We start from the raw sequence: 22309 nt of genomic DNA, 5'->3' as shown, positions 1-22309 counted from the left end.
TGGCTGTGAGTTTTCTCTCGTCAATTCAATTTGAATTGGAAAAACAGCAGCACATTTGTCACTGACAAAAATACCACCCCTCTTTCCAGAGCTTTAAGCAGGAACCCTCCCTGGTGGTGATTTAGATAAATTGTTTTTCATTAAGCACCAATAAACAGGCAGCAGATCCTCGACCAGGATTTCTCATTGGCCCAGACCTTCCAATCTTGCCATTCATTACCCGTCACTATGGGACGCCAAAGCCTCCCTATATCTGCCAGTGTCTTAGGGGCTTGTCAGATGTAATTTACAGTTTTTAAGCTCTAATAATATTCTATAATATTATAGTAAGCGACAGAGTCTATTATAAATGGGAAATTACATTTTGCCTTGCATTCTTTTGAGTTCACTGTCATGGCTCACAGTTAAATGGGAAAGTACAAATGCCTGGAGTCCTTGAAGACATCGGCTATTTCAGTGTATTTTGCACAGCTATACGTACTGTGTGTGTATATATTTATCATATATGTGTATATATATGGGATGAATACTCTTTATGTCTTTGCATTCAGTGTAATACATTTCATATTAAAACCTTCTCCTTCTGTCAATGCAGAGCTCATATGAGTGTTATGGTCCCTTATATTACCATGGCCTTGAACTGCAGCGCTTTTAGCTCATCTCTTTTCAAGGGTTGATTCAGGAAGGCTCACAATACACTCTTTTAATACTGGGAATAGGCCCTATAGAAAGTATTGTCAGACCTAGATTACCCATTTACAGCCAAGTAAGAGTGAGGACAGGCACATTATGTCGTAACCTTATGCATTATTAGAACAAGCCAGTTTCTGTCTGTCCTCTCTGTGATTAGTAAAAATCCACAACCAATACAAAAGGCAGCCATCAGTGCAATAACCGATTTCTCTGCTGCCAACTAAAACAATAGCCCTCAAACCATAATTACTCACTTCCAAAATCACAATGACCGATAGCATTAGTAGCTCTAGCAAGGGGTGATTAAGATTTCTTTCACAGCATCCACCCAGCCTTTGTGAGGAGGCAAGCGAGTGAGGTGGGTAACAATACAAAATCAATAGAGGTTGCAGGGATAACCTTTGTGTTTTATCAGCCTGATGTTGAGCTGTGCATAGTCTGGAGCATGGAGATGGAGCTCAGTAGTCCTATATCTTGTGGTAAGTGGAACTATCTATAAAACAGCAACACAGGGGAGGAGACGCCCCATACCAAATAAATCACATCAAGCCGGATCAATTTGGCTCCGTCTTTGACTAAAGGTTTTCACAGAGTTGTCAGTGCAATATGCTCTTACTGTGGATGAAGACTTAATCACCCACATTTAATCGTCGTGTTTGTACTGTTGTGCTTCTTCAATGGCATTTTAACTGCGCGTTGTCTTCAATTTGAAATTAACCTAATCTATCAACCATTCAATCAGAGCCGGAGCGCAGACCGAGATGGAAAAAGACATCAAAATGCGGCGCGGAAGATTCATGGTAGGTGTCATTTTTAGAAGCTTTGCGCTAAATGTCATCACTATCATTCAAATCTATAATGTGCCGTTGTAAAAGGTCACAGCTTCAACTTTTTCCTCGGACAACCATAAGTGAAACAATTCTGTGTAACTCTACATATGCTGTGGCGGAAGCATGTTGATTTCTGTATTGTTGTTGAAAGAAATATGAAATGATTATATCTTAAGAGTGATTTAGCATCATCACTGCCCGTCTGTATTGTGACAAGTGATTTCTCCTTTCATCCGAAGAACGCACGCAGATGCTAAACATGGCCATTCAGATGCGAGGAGCGACAAAGCAACGTACTGAGCATGCATACAAAGGTCCATCCATCTACGCAATGGTAAAAATCAAACTAATGAGGTAAGAGATAAGGTGCAGAGGGGGAAACGGGCCACGGGCAGAGCCAGAGGTCAGACGTTCCCTTTTGGAGAAAAGATATTCTCATGAGATTGTTACTTGCTCTTGGATGCCATGACTCACTTCACTAACAATGCTGCCAAATAACCGCTGTTTTTCATAACTTACCCAAATACCTTGAGTATATTTTAATTATCAAATTTAATGTTTCTCACATCAGGACTGTGGAATGTTCCCCAGGTATAATTATATCCTGCGTATGTATTGTTCTGTGTTTTGAGTGCGATGAGGCTATCTCAGTTTCCTCCTTGGGGTGCCAATAAAGTTTGTCTGATCTTATATAAATTGAAATAACAAAAAGTGTGTCACATCAGCAAAAAGAGAGAACCTAAGGGACTATAGATCCCTGCTATCCCCTTGATGTGAAATTAAATTTCATTTTCTCCATATAAGAGAAGCCAGGAGGTCTGAGTCATGTAATCGGCGCTGGCTATCACCAGCTCCTAGCGCTGATGTATTTTAGCCCGGCAGTCCCAGGATGCCTTAAAGTCCCTCTCCAGGTAAAGGTATTCAGGGTCAGTGCCTCGGCTCGCCCTTGGGAGAGTGCAGCTGATGAACCTGAGCCACTTGCTGTCACACAGAAGAGTCGTGCTGTTTTTCTGTAAGTCTGCTGACGCACTTCAGATTTTGTATTTATTTAACATATAAGTAATCAGGCAGGTCAACTTGGACAAAACTATTATTTTGAAGGACAGTCTGGTTGTTATTAGCTTTGCAGCACCTGTTATATAAGAAAACAATCAAAGCACTAGCATCGAGTCCCCATGTCTTGCTCTATACCAAGTAATTATGCCACAACATATCGCACACAACAGCCTGTGGTTGAAAATTATTATAAATCGTTGGAATAAAGCCAACTGTTTTCAATTTTCCAGTGACATCTACACTGTTGCAACCTAGTTAATGATTAAAACAATAGGGCGTTTGTGTTTTGTGTGTTCCTGTTCACAGGTGTGCAGGAGAAAAAAAAAAAAAAAAAACACTTAAAAAGAAAGCCACACAATGTCTCTTTCACTTCCAAACCACCAGACTGCTATTTAGAAAATGTGCGTAAATCAGATCCTCCGTCTGTAAAATGTCCAACGGGTCTGAATGACACTGATGTTACTGTGTTTTTACATTCGTGTTACTGAAGTCATTTCTCAGTGAATTGCCTGTTTACATGTACATAGCTCTTTTATTCATCCTTTTTTTCAGCTGTTTTTCAACTGCCAAGTTAAAATAAAATACTGTTTTGTCTTTGCTCCAGTAATTTATTATCTGACTGCAAGTATCATTATTATTATTTTATCATCGTAATGTGCATAGCAAAATGTTTCGAAAATGTTCGTTATAGCCATGCCTAATGCTGATTATTTAGTCGTTGGTGGTTATTGACTGATTGCCAATGTGCCTGATTGATTGCGCCTACAGCTTATTGATTGTGCATATTGATTGCTCATGTGCGCTTATTGACCTGTTGGCAGGTTTTAGTCTATTGGCATGATCTCAATGATCCACCTGAGAATGTCTTAGGGCTGAGATGTGTGTGCTTGAGTGAGTGTGCCGTTATATTTTCAATTTAAAAAAAAAGTGTTTAATAGTGTTTTATCCCATGAGAATAAGTGTGAATCCTCATCATATTTTCTCCCTGGTGAAATGTTAAAAATATTAATATTAGAGGTATTGCCTGGGTACAGTCACACATCTTAACATCGTCATGTCAAGTCTCTGCAAAACTATCATCTCTTCGGCTATGAATGTCAGGCATTGCATTACTAGAAAGAATAGATCAGCCTAATGCTCAATATCATCCACTTACCTAATCTCCTCCATATGAATAAACTCTTTTGGAATTAGCGTGAGGATGAAGCCTATCTACCAAGACCCGGGTCAAACAGTATTTGTAAATGATTAATCTTAATTTAGCACGATACAGTAAGTTGAATAAGAACATATTCATATTCATGCAAACAGCCTGGGGGCAGTCTAGTAGTTGCTACAGATGGGGGGTTGCACAAATCCACACACTCATACTGTAACTGCCCAGTACTACTGAGTTCTCATACTATTGCCTTATACTGGTGATCTATTGGCAACAATCCCAGTTTTCTATGAAATACTTGTTTGGAGCTCCAGGTGGGTGGAGTTTACGACACCAGGGCAATGCAGGTTTAGTGTCGGACAAGTTGTGAATTGCAGAAAACTAGAGTGACTTTGAGATACTTCCCTGTGTTCACTAACTGTATCATCTTGAGAGGCCCCACCCATGTTGTACCTACTTTAACAGAAACAACTAAAGCCCAAGTGGTGAATCATCAAAGGGATTGGAAGGAAAGATCTTGCATAATCTCACCTTTCTCTTGTTGGTTGGGCAGACGTATAGGTAGCTGAGGACGGTCTTGGATCCTACTTTGTCATTCATTCTCTCATATGTGGACCCATAGTCGGTAGATCTGAATGAAGGGGGAAAAAAAACAGCAAAAATGTAATCACAAGCAGGCAAACGCTATGGTAGACAGCAACAAAGAGAGGCATTTTCTCAGACTGAAAGTTTGGTGAAGATTTAAGGTGTGAATAAACTTCTGACTTCTGATCAGATCCAGGAAAAACTGTCAAACAAATACCTTGAATAGGTTTACTGGGACTGTGTGCAATTCAATTTTTATTTATTTTTCTTATTAGGAATGATGAAAAAGAATGCAATATCAGACCTAACGGTAAAACAGCGAGCGAATAGTGGTTGTTATGGTATATATATTGCGCTGTGTACAGGAGTGAACCTCTGGCTGTAGAACAAGAGAAGGTTAACCAATCATCTATGGCTGCCAACAAAAACGAACCATTCTAGAGCGTCTGGGGACCCGGCGCTGTAAATAATTAATTCTTTCCCAATGACTACTATGAAATAAAATATGACGAGTGCAAAAACATGTGGATGTTCCCGAACCCATGGGCTTTAATAATTTAACAGTGGGAATGAGCCTGTTAGCCGGTCTAGTCCCTAGAAACTCCACATGGATCCATCATAACCGGTAACTACCAAATCTGTCTTCAAGTAGAATATTACAGTATTTTCTAAAGGCCTACTGCTGTACTCTCTTTTCTTTTTTACGAATGCAGCAGGATTTTCAAATTATTTCTGTCTGCTGGGAGTGAACACCCACCCACAACTGTGGCACAACTCCCATTTGGATTGCAGTCGACTTCATGGTCTTATGAGGGAAATGAAGAAGATACCTATTTCAGTGTTCTTTCCTTTTTTAGTCGGACCACTGCTAGCGCTGCTTCAGTGGTAATGGGGTTTCAGTGAAATTGCAAAGAGATTTCTCTCATTCAAATTCATTCCTGAATGCCTCTGAGAGAGACAGTGGTTGCGATGATTACAAAGCACAATAACAAGTCAGACAGACAGCACGATTTCCACAGGATATTAAAACTGAGGTAAGGAGAGCGGAGCTGCACCGAGAATGATCCTGATGTGGGACAGATGCAGCGAGCTACACCGTTGGCATCTGTATTACGTCGTTTTGAGCCTCCTCAAGTCCCTATAAATTGAAGCTGTTTCACTACTTCCAGATCCTCCTTCATCATCTAACTAGAAAGGAGTGTGACTGATGCATATGGGTAGGTGTCATAAATGGAAGTGGTAATATCTTTGGCCTGGACACAGCAGGGAGGTGTCAGCCCTCGGTTGTGGACCAAGATTGAGTGCGACCCCCTGCCTCCCCGCCCCCCCTCTCTCCCCCTCCTCTCCCCCTGCCCCCTCCTCTCCCCCTGCACAAGAGGACTATCCAATGGGAAAAGGAAAATGAACAGATCTATAGGAAGAGATTGTGGTAGTGGCGCGATATATCAAATGAGAGGAATGACCAGAGAGAGGCGCGGCTCATATTTTTTGAATGGGTTCCATGCGAGTGGGAAATGGAAAGGGGGGGATGGTCAGGCTGGCTTCTCTGGAAAACAGCAGACGAGGCACGAGGCTTGGCTTTGTAGAGGCGAGGCAGCAGAAAGGTCGAGTGGTTTCGACTGTTCTGTAACCAAAATGTCACAGGTTCAATCCCTGCCACAGCTGTGCGTGCGATTGAAGTGTCCTTGAGCGAGATACTACCCGCTTACTCATTGTAAGTCACTGCAGATAAGACTGTCAGCTAAATGCCTATAATGTAAAACGTGCTGGTTTGCGCGGACTGTGACAGGTAGGTCTGCTGATAAAAACAGAAAGCCTCCTTCTGAAACCAAGATAAAACTCCAAATACAGTGTGGTGTAATGCGATATGCACCCACGTCACTCACTACATAGAGGTAGCCTCAAGGGATGGACGACGAGGTTAATGTTACCATGCAACAAAATACAGTTGTTATACTCCTGTATATACTGTATAGTCTGATGTGTCATATAACTCTGTGGTAAATAAGGCTCAGCAGCTTCATTAATATATGAAAAATATATATGTAAAACAAGTGTGTAAAGAGTGTAAAAACCTTTTATATAACCTCACCATAAAGCAAGAAAGAAAAAAGGATTTCACTCAAACCAAATGCATATCTATCGTTCTAGTATTTGTGTTTTTTGGTTCAATATTATTGTAATCCAGTTGTCCACACTGTTAACTGCAAATGCCACCAACAGTTAGTGTGAGATCCTTTTTTCCTAGCTTTCTAGAAGCTCAAATGTCTAAATATTCATGAGTGTCTGCGGGGAGAGAAGCTGTGCTCATAATTAACATGCGATTACAGCGTTTATCCCAGCCTTGCTATTCAATGAGCATTTCCGCACTTCATTGACGCGTCTTTCTATTCAGTCATTTCTTTCCCATCAGCCAAGTCCATCGAGACACTTGTTTACCTGTTGTTTTGTCTTGTTGCTGTGTGTGTGTGTGTGCAGAGAAACGGGGAGGTGAAGTAGGAGAGACACTATTTAGTGACTATGGCGAGAAAAAAAACACACTGCTACTGCCTTGAGTGTTCTACATATTTTCAATTTGAAGCACAAAATCGGAGTGCTTTTTGCAAAAGCAACACGTTTCCTTTTCTGTTTAGACAAGCAGTTTGTGAGCTTGCCTGTGGAAGTAATGGCTTTTTCAGCTTTGCGATGAAAGATAGTGGTTGGAAATATTTCGTGACTATCAGTAAAAGAGATTAAGGCAGATCTGACTCTTTGGGTGTTATGTCAGTCTGTCTTGAGTAGAGAATCCTCAGTAAGTGTGAATATGAGCATGAAACAGATTCACAGCAGTGGGAACGCTGTGTTCTTGGAGGTAAACAAAGTATTCAGAGAGCATAATCAACCCTTACTTTAATGCGCAGAGAAAAAGCAAAGAATACCTGTCTATCTTTTTTTCTTTTTTTTTGTGCTTTTGAGAAGTGGGTCTCTCTAAAGAACTGCTTAGCAAACTTCATCACCTTAAAAAATGTCTCTGTCTCTGTCTGCACAGCGGCGACTACAGTTTAAAGTGATAATCCACAAGATTTATTGTTTTTCTTGATTTTGGCGACACTTTTGGTGATAAGTGGCCATTGCTTTGGTGTTTTGCACTCAATGTCGGCACTGGCACAACATACTGTAATATTAAAGACACTTAGTGTAGATTGCAGCTTCTTATATTTTTTTTACCTTGTTATATTTATTCCAAGACCAGGGACTTCCTCATGGTGTATAGAACAGCAAATGTAAAACCTTAAGTGACTATAGGTTAAATCATTATTCTATGCTATCAATCGGCAGTAGAGAGTAGCAAAATGGACATTTATTTAGATGAAAAGGTTGCAGATTTATTAGTTAAAGTTATTAAGATAGTTAATCTTAATAAAAAAAATGGAAATTCATCATTTATAGAGCATGCTAGGTCAGAGCAAAAGCAGAAAAAGATCTCATCTAGAAATTACCACATTCAAACGTCCCGAAGTGCCATCTACTGTATCTACACTGACATAAAGTGGGGTTTTCCATTTGTTTTCATGTGTGAAGTGAAGCTCTTCATTTGTTGAGAGAGAGAGAGAGACTATAGCACAGTCCGTGAACATCAAATGATTAGGAAAAAAAAAAAAAAGCAGTGGCCAGAAATCGCATTAGGGATTGTTTGTGAGGTTTCGCCAGATGGCTGCCAGTAAAGCAGAACAATTCAGTGTTGGTGTACAACACTGTTGACCATGCTCTGGGGAGAGAGGGAGGGAGGGAGGGAGAGAGAGAGAGAGAGAGAGAGAGAGAGAGAGAGAGAGAGAGAGAGAGAGAGAGAGAGAGAGAGAGAGAGAGAGAGAGAGAGAGAGAGAGAGAGAGAGAGAGAGAGAGAGAGAGAGAGATCATGCACGAGGAACCAAAACTCCAACCAAATCATCTTAGTTTCTCAAGCACACACTAACAAAGCACATAACCCTGAAGCATGCAGACGCTGAAGAGATGCTGAAGTCTCTTGCCATTGTTCAGAGGAAAACAAAAGGTTAGTGATCTGAGTCCTGACTGTAGACCTTTTGGCTGACTTTGGCTGGTCACTGAACAGAAATGTGATAGGGAGTGGTGCGCGAGCACAGATAACAGACAGCAAACAGCCAAGACGAGAGCAGGAAACACCAAATCAATATTCATCTGGGGTCCAAAGGGGAAAGCATCGTCAGGTGGTTGTCGAAGCTGAACCAAAGGAGCAAGAACTCAGGTGTCTGTCCTCAGAAAGAGAGCCACGCAGAGACACAGGGATTTGGAGGCTCAGAGAGAGAGAGAGAGAGAGAGAGAGAGGAGAAGTAGAGACACACACACATAGACAGAGGGAGACGGAGGCTCGGAGAGAGAGAGAGAGAAGGTTTCTTAGCGGAGAACCCTGCGGCAAAATCAAGCCTACAGACTCTGAACACTCACTGACTGATGCGCTTTAAAAACATTCTGAGCACAGGTGAACCGAGCCATTCCATGCAGCGCCGAAGGTCAGGGGTAGAGACGGCTGAATGCATCACAGACATTTCCACGGCTATTGTCTGAGCCGTTGCGGCCTTTTGTTCCAGGAACAGACTGTAGGGGGATGACAAAGCCAATTCAGCTGCAGCCGCAGGTCCTAGATGCAACTCCACTGTCTGGATGGAGTCCAAGGAACTTTGGGCGACCAGGAAAATGAGAGATTAGAACTCAACGCCTGGGATTTGGATGACAAAGCATGAGAGACAGGATTTGGGCAAGCCTAAAATCTTCTTATTAACCTTCATTTATCCAGGGAAGTGTTTGCTGAGCATCTATGCCATTTTCCTGCACTATACCTTGCTTTGAATTCATACAGTGACACACATTTACATGTGCTCGCTGCCCAGGGCAACCAGTCTTTTACCATTGGCCAGTGTACAACTCCACTTGACCAATGGGTGTTTAGTGCTTTACTCAAGGGTTCTTCAGCAGTAGTTCTTGAGGGAGAAAAGACAGGCATTTATTCCCTTTCCCCATCCAGATTTTCCAAACCAGTTCAGGGATTCAAACTGGCAATAGTCCCACATGAGAGACTTGTGTAGAACGGACAAATGCAACGTGTGGTGAAGGAAAAAGGAAAGTGTCGAGGGTAAAGTGCTATTTGTCGAGGTAGACATATATTTGAAACGTTTCCTTTTAACCAAGATCTGCCATGTAAAAACAGTGACACCTAGTCTTACAAAGTGATTGATAGCACAAAATGAATGCAAATGTGAGGATTGTAGGTATGTTAAGCCCTTGAATGCTCATACATAATACAAATTTAGAGACCTTGACATCCTTGATACAGATATGAATTGGCAAATGTGTTTTTCTCATTTTGGAATAGACTCTTTGTCTCTTTTTATATGTATGGTGTGACATTAAACACTGCAGAGGTAAATGAATGAATGAATGAATGATTAAAAAACAACAAAAAGGCACTAGGCAGAAGGGACTATGATTGCTCATTGTCCCTGGCTAAACTCAGCATTTAATATGCTCTACCCACAATCACAAAACCAAATGAAATTACCACTGGCTTCCAGCAAATGGGCATTGTTTGGAGTCGGGAGACAGGGCCACAGTTGAAACTTTTATGACGACGATGAAAATCCATTCTGCTATACGCCGCACGCCAAGTGAACGGAAATGGCGGCATAACATGAGAGGGAGAGGAGAAGAAAGCATTAAGAATGTGTTGGCGGTGTGTCTTGAGCAAAGGCAGCAAATATCCAGCGGTTTTTAATAATCTTTGCAACCATCAGCAAGGCATATCTCAGCAAGGAGAGTCATAATGTACAAGCTGTCAAGGTGTTTATCTGCGGAATATACACTCACCCCGAGTCGCACCCTTGTGAAAACTTACGCATGCAGTGTACCTACTGAAGCATACACACACACACAGGGGTGCTCATAGGTGCGTGCACACACACACACACACACACACACACACACACACACACACACACACACACACACACGCGCGCGTCCTCACATGTTTTCACCTAAGGCATATTAACTGCTGCACAATCCTCCTCTAATGCAAGAATTCACTGAAGCATAATTGAAAATGACTTTGGAGAATTGGCACATTGAGATTGGAGGATATTTGCAGGTATTTTGTGGGAGAGCACAGAGTCGTCACTGAAACACATGTGAGCGCACGGGACAGTGAAGCGTGAAAAAAATAATGGAACCTCAAAAGATTGAGTAATGTACGCCAAACTCTCTCTCCCCCCCTCCCTCTCTCTCTCAATAAACAGAGTAAGACATTGGTGTATGTATATGTCTGAATGTGTGTTTGTGTGCGTGTGTGTGTGTGTAAAAGAGAGATAGTGAGGGGAAAATATTAAACAATTCATGTGTGAAACAAACGGCAACAGGAAAATGTGCCTGCCGTTCAAACAGCGCCAACACCCAGCTTCCTCGCCACCGCTAATACAAAGTGTTGAGAAAGTCAGCGACAATCCCACAGTGTAAAACAAAAAAAGATTTCAGATAACAACTAAGAGGAAGGGTGAGATACTACATGTTGTTTACAACGAGCAAAAACAAAGGAAAACAAGCTATGATGTGAAAATGTAAAAAAAAAAAATCTCACAGTACGCCTACATCCCGTGCCGCCATCAGGCCTCACCTAATATAGCCCTCATCGCATCAGTGCACTGTGGTTCACAAATGCGCTGTTGACAAAATATCTTAAAGGGGGCAACCGGAGTCGGAAAAAAAATGCTGACATTCAAAGATCGCTCTAAGTGACTCCATGTGTGTCTGTCCTGCTCACAGTCAGTCTTCTCCATTCAACCTTGACAGTGGATCGGCACATGTCTTTACTTGACCTCACCCCTGCTCTCCATATTCCTGAAAGCTTTTTTTCCAGAATGAATCTTTAAATAAAAGTATAAAACTTTGAGCTCCCCCCCCCCCCCCCCCCCTCCCGAGGCGTAATTATTTTTGCATGAGGTCTGGGAGGACTTTTTAGGTCACACAAGACAAATTCGCTAGTGACATCTGCCTTGTTTCCACAGTGAGTGTCGCTGACCTGAAACATATCGTCTTGACTCATGGCTCGGTCACCTCAGCCAGCCCTCTCTCTTCTGCCCTGTCAGCACTGAGGTGCACCGACAACCAACTTTTCCCCCCAATTGATCACAGCTGCTGTGTGATTTAGTGGAAGTCTTAAGGGTCTAGTTCAGGATGCAGGCTTTGGGGCAGGAGCCTCAGGTGTATCTTTCTCTCTTAACACTGGCAGAGAACAACCAGAAATGACTTCCATTCATTATTCAAGCCAGGAAAAGGCAGGAACCAGCAGTGGGGTGGCTGGACTATTACAGAGTACATTGCCTGTGAACGGCAGTGCACCACAGTGGCCAATAGGTTTGAGGTTGTACTCCAGCAAGGCCTCTGGAGTGTTGTTAGTGATGATAACTGACATGTCGGGGTCAGGAAGAAGCAGGAGTCCATGTGCTAAAGAAGGAACCGGGGAAGTAGGTGAGCTCTCTAGTGGAGAGGCCCGTGACCGTCAAGTGAAAGGTATAGATATCAAAGCATATTCATTCTCCCCTATATCCAACAGAAAAATCTGAAATCTTAATTAATCCCTTGCACTCCTTACGTATTGGCTGCTTGCAATGTTGTTGATATACAGTATATGAGTGGAAGATTAATCTAAAGCTGCATTTAGGGTATTACACACTGTATAAGAGCATCTGCTAAATGCCAAAAATGTAAAAAATATAAAATGTAAGAACATACAGGACAAAGAACAATGACTTCCAAAATAACCCCCGGAAATATTGGGCTGAATTCATGACTGATTTGACATTCAAATGCAAGGTTTAATTTTGTATTTTGTTTTATTTTTCTTTCTGGGTGGAAGCCACAGCACTGTCCCGTTTCCTTGCAGTATAAGCCTACAGGGACGTTGTTAAAAGTGTAGAGCACAGGCACGGGGGTCAGCTGTGCTTTCACACATCACTTCCTCAAACATATCTTTCCCATGGCATTTGGGGACAGCAGCTTAATGATCTGACTGTAAACTTAGTCCCGTAAAATCAGTTACTCTGAAAATGCATGAACAAAGCTTGTTTTTAAAAGTGTTAAATAAGCGCTGAAGTAAGCACCGTTTCCCGTTTTAATATCTGCCTCATAAGAGCCGCTCTGGATCTTCCCTGGCTTTTTCTAACTTGTCGTAATGAATAAGGGCGGCAAACAAACTCTTGATTTATATCTGCCATAACTCTTGTTTGATTTATGCTCATCATGCATACTGTGTATGCAGAATCCAATATTAAATCATTTGCTCCTTTTCTGTCAGTGTACAAATCACTCACTAGGAATGAATGACACACAAATGCAATTGTTTAGCAGCACACCAGCCGTTTCTCTGGCTCTAGACTTAGCTTGGTAAAAGTAGGGAAGATAAAAGCTAGGCAGGAGTGTTAGAAGTCTCTGCACACTCTAAAGTCTTTTGTTTGATAGCCTGCTCATTTGCCAGCATGCATCCTGTGGTGGCAGCAGAGGGGAATACATGTTTTGTTGCCAATTCCAAAGAGAAGGTAAAAAAAAAAAAAGAAGAAAAAAAGAGTGCTCTCCTGGAAGGTGAGTGGGAGCTATCATCCACCACTCTGCAATGCCTTCATCTGTTGACTTTTCTTTTCTTTTTTCGTTGATAAGCAGTTCCAGAGCCAATCAAGTGGAACCTATCGCTCAGACATGTGGAGATGATGAGCTAAGTTTTACTGAAGGAGGTAAGTGGGAGGGAAAATGAATAATAAACTTTGCCCAAAACTTCAAGGGGAGATGGAAAGGGTGAAAAGCTGCATTCTGCTTAATCATTTTATGTTGATATTTATTTATTTATTTTTTTCAGGGGGTGGTACACAACAATCAGATAACTCATTGTGGCAGAAGCTGTCTTCCTGTGCTGTTGACACTTCTCTGTTGACTCCCTTCAGTAGTCCTGGCAGCCTGTCACTGGGTTGGCAACAACCATCCATAATCTCAATAGATTTGCGCCCTTGGCCTCCATGCTGGATCTGCGGCTGGCCGTTGTGCAAGCAGGGGGGCAACTGGTATGGGCAAAGCAGAAACAAAGCACATATACGTAGCCATAACACCCGCCACCAGCTACATCACCAGCCACCACAGGCCGCCGTCCAACATGGAGCTGCGGGCGACTGATGTCAGACTGTTGTCCTCCATGGAATATTTGTGTCATTTCAGATAAGCAGTGGTGTAGTCAGAGCTCTCAGGCGACACGCTGCCGTTGACAAAAACAGGATATTTCATCATAAGTCTGAAGCATATGCATTTACTGGCCAGGATGCTTGTGAGTCCATTAGTGAGGCAGATTTATCAGCTCAGGATCAAGAAGTTGAAGAAATAAACTAAAGTGATTCAGATGTCAATGATGTAGAGGGCTTACAAATCTAACAACAACAACTTCTAAAAACTATAAGGATAATCAATGAATCAGTCATAAACTGGAGGAAAATGATTTTGCTTTTATCACTGCCACACCTGGATGGCTGATGAGACTTTAAGTTGATTATTGCAAATCAAAAACAAACCAGGGCTGTCTCAAAGAGAGCCGCCCCTGAATTGCAATTGTGTGAAATTCCACATTGCCTCCTGGGTAAAACCTCCTGATGAAATCCGCCATTTGCTATTATGACAGAAAGCAAATGAGAGTGTGCTTCTGGATATGAGGAAAAGCCCAAGAGTGTGTAATTAAAAAGGTAAGAATTTAAATATTGTGAGAAAGGAGCAAAATAAATGACCTCTTCAATAATGGCAAAGGTGATTTATGCAGTAACCCCCAGGTAAAGCAAGAGGGGGAAAAAAGGTCTGCAATTTACCAGAAATGTGTTTCAGAGCTGCATCTACAGGAAATACTATTTCAGGGTAACTGTAGTTCTGCGCTAATGCTGACATGTAAATCATTTCTTTCTGGGATTTTTTAATACTATAACGTGGATAATATGCACAGTCATGCTTGCAAACCTGTTGCCTTTGAGATGACTACAGGCTGACAGCTGCTTATAAATAATCCAGTCTAACTAGTCCTGTCTGACAAATACTGTGTTTGACTGGTTTGACACTTGTGATCTTTGTAACTGAATGTATCCCAACATGAAAAACACAGACCGAGACCAGCAGTGTACGTGAATGACAGCATAGCTTGGCAAATGAATTAAGCACACATTGATTTTTTTTTTATCATACGCCTTTCATTCATCCATGTGCTACTTTTGATCATCTTCTATTTTCAGGGGAGCTGCGGCTGTATCAACCTTATCCTTCCACAGTGCTTTCAGAGAAGTGCTTTTGAGAAGTTCTGGTGAGCTCAACCTGGCGAGGTTTTGAGGTAAATTCCAAGTCCAATTGCAAAAGGTCAGAGACATCAGGTGGGTCTCTCTCAGAGAGCTGGGCCCTTATTATAGGCACTGACCTGTGAAATATCACACAGCCTGTGAGCATGCTCAGCAAAATGATGCAATTTGAGAGGATGTCACTCCTCACCCCTAGGTGACCCCGTCCTGGCACAATGGGAGAGGAGGAGTCTGCAGCCAGGGAGTGATAGCGCAGAGCAATCTCTCTCTCTCTCTCTCTCTCTCTCTCTCTGGTCCCATGTATTAAGGCAAGGGAAACCCCTCCAGTATTTTCTAATGATGGCACCTTCAACAGAGAGGTGGTGCAGACCCACTGGAGGCATGTTTTTTTTTTTTCACACACACTTTTGCTTCTGTCTCAAGGTTTGCAGTGGAAATGGTGAGTTTTAAAAGGACACTCCGCGGAAAACACACAGGCAGCGGTGCGTTTTTTCACATGTAACCAGAGGTCCAGAAATAGCACATTTTCAGCTTCCTATGGTGTCTCGCAGGAATACTCAGCTAGCCAACTTGTGTTGGCTAACTCACCTGCTAAATATCTCCAGTGGTTCCATATCCAGAGTCCGCCAGGAAGTGCTACATTCAATCTACGTACAGCATGTTTCACCATGGTTTCCGATGCCAGCTGCTGTCTGAGGCTCCAGCCCCTTTCTAGTTTTACTTCAGGACTAAAAGCCATTACACACCACAGTGTTATGAAAAAATAACAGACATAGCCACAAAGGCAGTCAGACAACGCATGAGCTAGCTTTGCACAAATAAAGGCAGATAGGCAGGACAGATCTTAAGAAGACAACATGTTCACTGGGAAAGAGTATGATATTATATTGTGCTGTTTAGGATGGTGGAAAAGTCAGGTATTGGAGCTTTGGAACAGTGTGGCTGAAAAATATCTAATAAGACCTATTTGAGATCAGTGCAATAGCTCAACTACTTCAAATCCTTTATGTAGTAACTGTAATTATGAAAACTGTAGAACAAGTATATTTCCTCTCTTAAATTGTCTTACAGTACCACAAATTTCTTAAACACTTAAATATTTTCCAGATCACTGAATAATCTTCAGACCTGAAAGCCTGCCGAGCAAATTCAGATCAACTAGTACTGTACAGAAAAATCATCACCAGTTGTCAGTGACACTAATTTCAGTCAATTATCCTTATAATGACAATTTCTTCACACCAAATGTCATTACGACGGCAATCAGGACATTAATCGGAGACGAAGAGGAGCGAAAATAATACTCTTTTTTTTTTATCAGATCGAGTTAATTCGCTGAAGGCAAGAATAAGACCAATTAGATCAAAATAATTAGACTCAAACGCCTGATCATTTGGTGTGAAAATATGCCTTAATGAATTGGGACAAACTGACTAAGACTAGAGCAATATTCCCTAGATGATAAGATGAAATTAACAGAAAGTTACTGGATGTTTATTGGTGATGTGGTTTTATCATTCAATAGACCATTGAGAGAGAGTTGTTAATTTTCACAACTATCGATTGGATTATGTCAGACCATGGAGATAGCAAGACCATTCTCTATTTGTAAAAGCATTAGAGCAGTCGAGCTTTAGAACATTTCTTTCATCGTTCATCAAATTGATTAGAAATGTATTGCAATATTTTGCCGTTACAAAAAACTATGTAAATGCTAGTTGGATCGCTTAGAAAAATGTTTGAAGAAAAAACTATTGTGAAATCATAGACATAAAAGTGACTTTTTTAATGATCTGAAATAATGGATAATTCAATAATTCCATGTAAACTACATAAAGTCAATTGCATTTGGAATAAATGGTCCACTAAATTAAATTTTCTATGTAATTTTTTGGGAGAAAAAGTAATCCAAATAATCCAATCCAAATCCAGTCCAAACTGAAAATAACAAGATTACATTACTGAGTGGGATTATATTTCTAATTACAATTTTAAGCAAGTAATGAGTAATCTGTAAAGGCTATACAGGTCAGACAGTGGACTTCACACTGTTCACAGCTAACAGTTGTTGATTAGCAATGCCTTCATTCTGCAAGCAAAATGAGAAACCAGTTGCTCAAAGTTAATTAATTTTCTAGGGCCAGAAAACCCTCAGCTGAAGGTGACGACTGCCTTCTCATTTCCTTGTTTGTCAGCACAGAAAACTTGTCTGCTGCTGAATTTTTTGCCGGCAATGGACATCAGCAGCCTCCTGTACTAGCATTGCTATACATCTTATTTATCATTGCAACGCTATCTAAGGCACAGCGGCCTGAAAACAGATTAAAAAAAATAAGGTTCAGGCATTTGCTCACGCATGGTCTTCAGTTACACCTCTCAAGCATCAACTTGCTGATGAAGACACAGTGTGGTACAAAAAAAACCCCAAAACATGTCAACATCAGATTATCCCCAAGCTTTCCATCTCAGTAATTCAGAAGCGGGCTACATGAGCACGCCCTCAATAAGAATATGGTATAAACACAGTAAACAACCGCTGTATAGACTTGTTTTGCAAAGAGGACAAGATATAGAACATGTCAAATTTGTACCATGATTGGAAGGAAATACAACTTGACTTTGTTGTTAGCATTAATTTGCCCATGTCTGCATACCTGCAACTGAGTACAGGCTTGTCATATCCAATAAACGCTCACCCAGCGAGGGACAATACTCCAGAGGCAAGATGAGAGAGGCTGAACAACTTTGAAGAAGTATTGTTTTGCCGAGTTGATTTATCATCAACAGTGAGCAGCCTGCCTTCATTTCTTTCCCTTCTACCACTGAGATATGAAGCCCCCTTTGAATATGATGCAGAGACTGACTGATCAGCCTTCATTGTTTAAGGTCAGGGTGTTCATTAAAATTGACAGACTGACTGGGTGATACTTTGAGGTGTTGCCACTGCCTTGACCTTTGCGAAAAGTCAGCATCTGACTTGCCATTTGGGACGTCTTCGCATGAAGTGATAAACATTCTCCCGACTGCTCCTCCTCAAACCCTATCAGAGCTGTGATCTCAATTAACGAGCAACAGACAGACAAATCACGGACCAAAACTGACATGAGACAGCCAGGCTTCTCAGCACCGCCACAGTTCTCTTGAGTCAGGAAAATGGTTGCTTCAAAAAGTGGTACTGCGGTGCCATTTCTCTCTTTCTCTCCCTTTATCCCTATTCACTTTACCCCCCGTTCTTTCCTCAGCTTGCTCCACCTCTCCCGCCTCCCTCAGGTTATCCTTTGAACAAAGATGAATACGATCATTTCTACCCCTGTTTTGTCAATATGCAAAATCCCGCATTTCTGCAGACACTGTCAGGGTGTTGTATCGGAAACTCAAGCCTAGACGGACAGCTGCTCCCCTCACTGCAGATCTGTGGGTGAGTGACATGGCTGGGAGTAATGCCAAGGCCCATCTCAAACCACGGGGATGTTCCGGTTCTCACACCATGGATTAGTTTCTTCCCCTACTAACAACCACTTCCCTAGCAGGGGAAAACACCTGGATATCCTGGATATGTTCCGGTTGACTTAAATCTAAGGTGTGATGTATAACATTGTTCAAGTGAAGAGTTTAAAGCAGTGATAATACTGTGTATTGTACACTTAGGCAGTCGTTTGGATTGACATGTCAATTCAGATGTTAACTCAGACATGTGGAAGCCCTGAGAGGCAAGAGGAAATGTAAACTTTGGGGATCCTAGTCAATATATTGAGATACAAATACGAGAAAAAAGAATAGGTAGATCTTTTATAGATCTTTTGATCCTGACAAGATGTTGTTTTTCTAGCTATTCTTCAGTTCTATTTAGATAAACAAAGGAGAAAGAAATAGTTAGATGAACTTTAGGAATTGGATCCCCAACGAGAATCCTGATTTTTTTTCCATCTCACTCTCATGGCTTCCACTGAGATCCATAGTGTTTGCAGTTAAAGCAGCTGCCTTCTGTCTTAGTATTGAATATCAAGGGATCGCACAAAGGATGTCGCTTATCTTTGCAGTTATTCAAACACCAAGACACAGCTCTGTTTTTGCCTCGGGGTCCAAATTACACAGTGGCTGTCTAAATGTCAAAAATGGCTAGCACTTACTTTGGCACCAGTTATCATTGCCAAACTACCACTTCGAACTGGGGCGTGTCAGCAAACATGAGAAGTGAAATAGTTTTGTGCTCTAAAGAAGGCTGTCAACTCTAAAGTTCCCAGAAATACATACAGATACAATACTGTTCCTTTCTCGCCACACCATACAACTCTGGATCTGTAAACCAATAATTGTAGACTCAAACACAACGGTGCATTATGGGAGGGGAGGCCCAATCAAAATGTGAGTTGAACTAAGTAAGGACAAGATAGGATTGAATGGCCTTGAGCAGTAAACAAACACAAGACAGACACTAATGATACAACTCAGTTTTGCTTAAAAGCATATCTAAGGATAAGAGACATTAGATTGAGCTCCATCTCTCTCTCTTTGGAAAATGCATTTTCCCTCCCATACATCTCTCTCTCTCTCTCTCTCTCTCTCTTTACATCCCTTCCACTCAGTCTTCCTCTCTAATTTCTTCTGCTTGCCTATAGTTGACTCCCTCACTTTGTATCTACCAACAGGGAACCACTTTAAAGACATAATAGCCTGTCTTGAGTTGACAGTCACCTAGTAAGGTACAGGTGTAAGTGGTCTTAGATTAAACTTTAATGCTGTTGACACACAGATTTACCTGAAAGGACCCCCTGCACTACAGCACACTGTGTCACAAAACGGCCAAATATAGACAGTCAAACATAGCCCAAGAAGATGCTGCATGTGGGATCGTCTTAAAACGTGGACAAGGGAAGAACTGTACAGTATGTGTGTTACACAATCCATCCGTGTTTGAAAATGGGTTACGCACAGTTTCAGCTTGCATCAACTCATCTGGGATCTTTTACCCATCCTTTTGCTGGTGTATTTTTAAAGCACTCTTGTTGTTGTTGTTTTTTTTTTTTTTTTTTTTTGCGTGTGTGTGTGTGTTTATTTTATTCCCGCGAGGGGTGAGGCAAACAGAGTACATCAGAACAACAGCATGGTGAACAGCATCCTCCGCCCTGAGCTCCCTGTCTGACCCTGCGTGACACCATGACATACTGTACTGTTCACAGCTGCAGAAGAGAGGGGGGTAAGGAAAAGGGGGAGGTGGGAGAGGTAAACACAGTGGGGAGGCGGGAAAAGAGAGGGATGGTAAAGAGTTGTAGAGGAAAAGGTAAATGAAGGGGTTGACAAAACAGAGATGAATGACTCTTAGCATTCGTTTTAGTCTATTTGGAGCACCAGATGGGGTTTACCACAGCTGAACAAATTCAGATGCTCTCAGGTTAGTTGTAAATCACTGACAAATGTACCAAATTGACGATCACACAGCCTTAACATCCAGCCACTCATGTGATCATCCAATGCAGCAAACCCCAGCCATCCTAGCTCTGTTACAACATGCACAGACAATTATGTGTAAATACTTTATGACCCAAGTCTGACACTCACCTCCAAAGAGTGCTCTCGGTGACGCTGCCGATGTGAAAGTCGTAGAGCTTGGTTAGAATCAGGATCACCTGTAATGACAGGGAATATGAACATTACAATTGTTTTACAGCCAAAGCCAGGTTAACACACATTGTGCTTTTGACACATCAAAGTTTAAAACAATACGACACTGTATCACAATCCTGGCCGGGGATTGTACTGTCAGTGTGTACAATGTTTGTTTCATTGCTTTTTGTCAGAACTGTACTGTGTCCAAATGACTGTAATCCAAGCGGGCTCCATCTTTATGCATGTGGTCCGGGTCCAATACCAGATTGCTGGATCTCCCTTGTTGATACATGTAGTTTTAAAAGCATTACAATTAGGCTTACAGGGCTGTTTGAAATGTGAAAGCACACATGGCTTCCTTTCCTGAGATGTTCTGTTTATGCAATCAACAGCTGTGCAACAAACAACCGAGTGCTGAAATGACTTTATTGTGGTAACTAGTAATTTAACATGTTTTTCAATTCTTGAAATAAATGTAGTTACTTTTTAAAATTAGAATGCTGTTACTTGTATTTTTTTCTTATATTGCTTCATTTAAAAAAAAACACAATCTAAATATGGTTTCTATAAATGAGGTGGTTTACTGTTTTAAAAACAGCAACAGTATTGCATTGCATTTTAAAACAATGAACAATTGGCAGCACAAGCATCATGTTTTTGAAGTGAGTAACACACAAATACTGTAAAGAGTTACTTTTCATAAAGTAACATAACTAGTTACTTTTTAGGATAAGTAACTAATTACTTTTAAAAGTCATTTTCCTCAACACTGTTCATGAATGATTGAAAAAAACACTGTCAAATCAGCATAGCAAGGTACTGGGAGACTACACTGCTTTATTGCATTATTAGCACCACTAGTAAGCGATGTTGTGTATACGCCACTTTGAAACTCAGTTTCTCTCTTGATCCAGCACGCTCCCAGGCTCGCCCCAGTGGAGAGCTTGATCCAGCGCTCTCTGTGTTCACAGCTTTGGTCTCTTCTCTTTTGGAGAGATAATCAGCAGGCGGGGCACTTTGATAAGTACTGTGCAAGTCCTCAGAGCAAATCACAAGACATGAAGGCGAAGTCTGCTGTGAGAGAATCGGTGGTCAGTTTTCATACTCCAGCCCACTGTGATATGGACTCAGTGGAGCTTGCGACAACGGATGGGGCTGTGCTGCTCATAATAAACTTCACGACTCTGAAGATAGGGCTTGAGGATCACAGAAGCAGCAAGGGTCAAAAACGGACAAAGACCTCTAATATGATCCACTGATTTCATGGTGAGCTACAGCGCAAAAACATCAAACCTCTGCTGTACAGAGAGAGAGACAGAGAGACAGCTGGGAGATATAAAGTTGAAATGGAGATGAGAGGTAACACACTTAACTGGAGGAAAAACACTGTTTATTTCATACTACCATCTGCTAACATGCACGGCTGACATTCACCTCCGGGTTACAGAATTAAATCAGGGGTCGGTGGTGAAATTAGTTAAACAAATGCGAAAACACAGAAAGGAGGGACTCGTGCGAACCCTCAATTATTTAGCATTTATCACACACATGACCTCACTAGGGGACAGATCCTTTTGCATAATAGATGCTATTTTCATACATCAGTCCGTGCGTCGTTTTCTGTCCTGTTTTCCTTCCCCGACTAAATGACTGCTCCTCCTCCTTATTAGCATCCCTGTCCCTCGTTAGCGTCTCCCTCCCTCCCGCGACAAGCATATGCTTCTTTAAAGCGACTCGACAAGCCTGACTTGAGTCACATGGCTGGGAGGGGATTCAGGAGGTCTGGCCTTGACTCGCCCGACAGGCACCAGCGGTCAGGCCCAGATAAGAAACCGAAACTCTGTAGAGATGGAAAAACACCAGTTGGTATCCTTGACCCCTCCCTGTGGTCCTTATGTCCTCGTCAAGCTCAGGGGCCAGCAGTCTTCCAGGACCTTTCCACCCCTGGCAGAGCCTCACTATCCCCAGAAGCCCTGTGGACGAGGCCGCCTCGCACCAGGGACCCTTGGATGGTTCTTGTGGGA

The 22309-nt window shown here is 41.9% G+C and overlaps 1 protein-coding gene across 1 annotated transcript in view; it reads right to left on the bottom strand.

The window, feature by feature from the left end:
• The window catches only part of sorcs3a (sortilin related VPS10 domain containing receptor 3a), a 146919-nt gene that overhangs the window by 57289 nt on the left and 67321 nt on the right, over nt 1-22309 (bottom strand). Inside the window, exons 2-3 of the mRNA XM_071921088.1 lie at nt 20238-20305; nt 4270-4369 (exon numbers count right to left, since the gene is read on the bottom strand). Of these exons, the coding sequence (XP_071777189.1) occupies nt 4270-4369; nt 20238-20305 (168 nt within the window). The remainder of the gene's footprint in view (nt 1-4269; nt 4370-20237; nt 20306-22309) is intronic.

This window comes from Centroberyx gerrardi, chromosome 3 (assembly GCF_048128805.1).
Source record: "Centroberyx gerrardi isolate f3 chromosome 3, fCenGer3.hap1.cur.20231027, whole genome shotgun sequence".
NCBI classification, from domain to species: Eukaryota; Metazoa; Chordata; class Actinopteri; order Beryciformes; family Berycidae; genus Centroberyx; species Centroberyx gerrardi.
The sequence above is the reverse complement of the archived record's forward strand: the minus strand, read 5'-3'. Positions and strand labels throughout refer to the sequence as shown.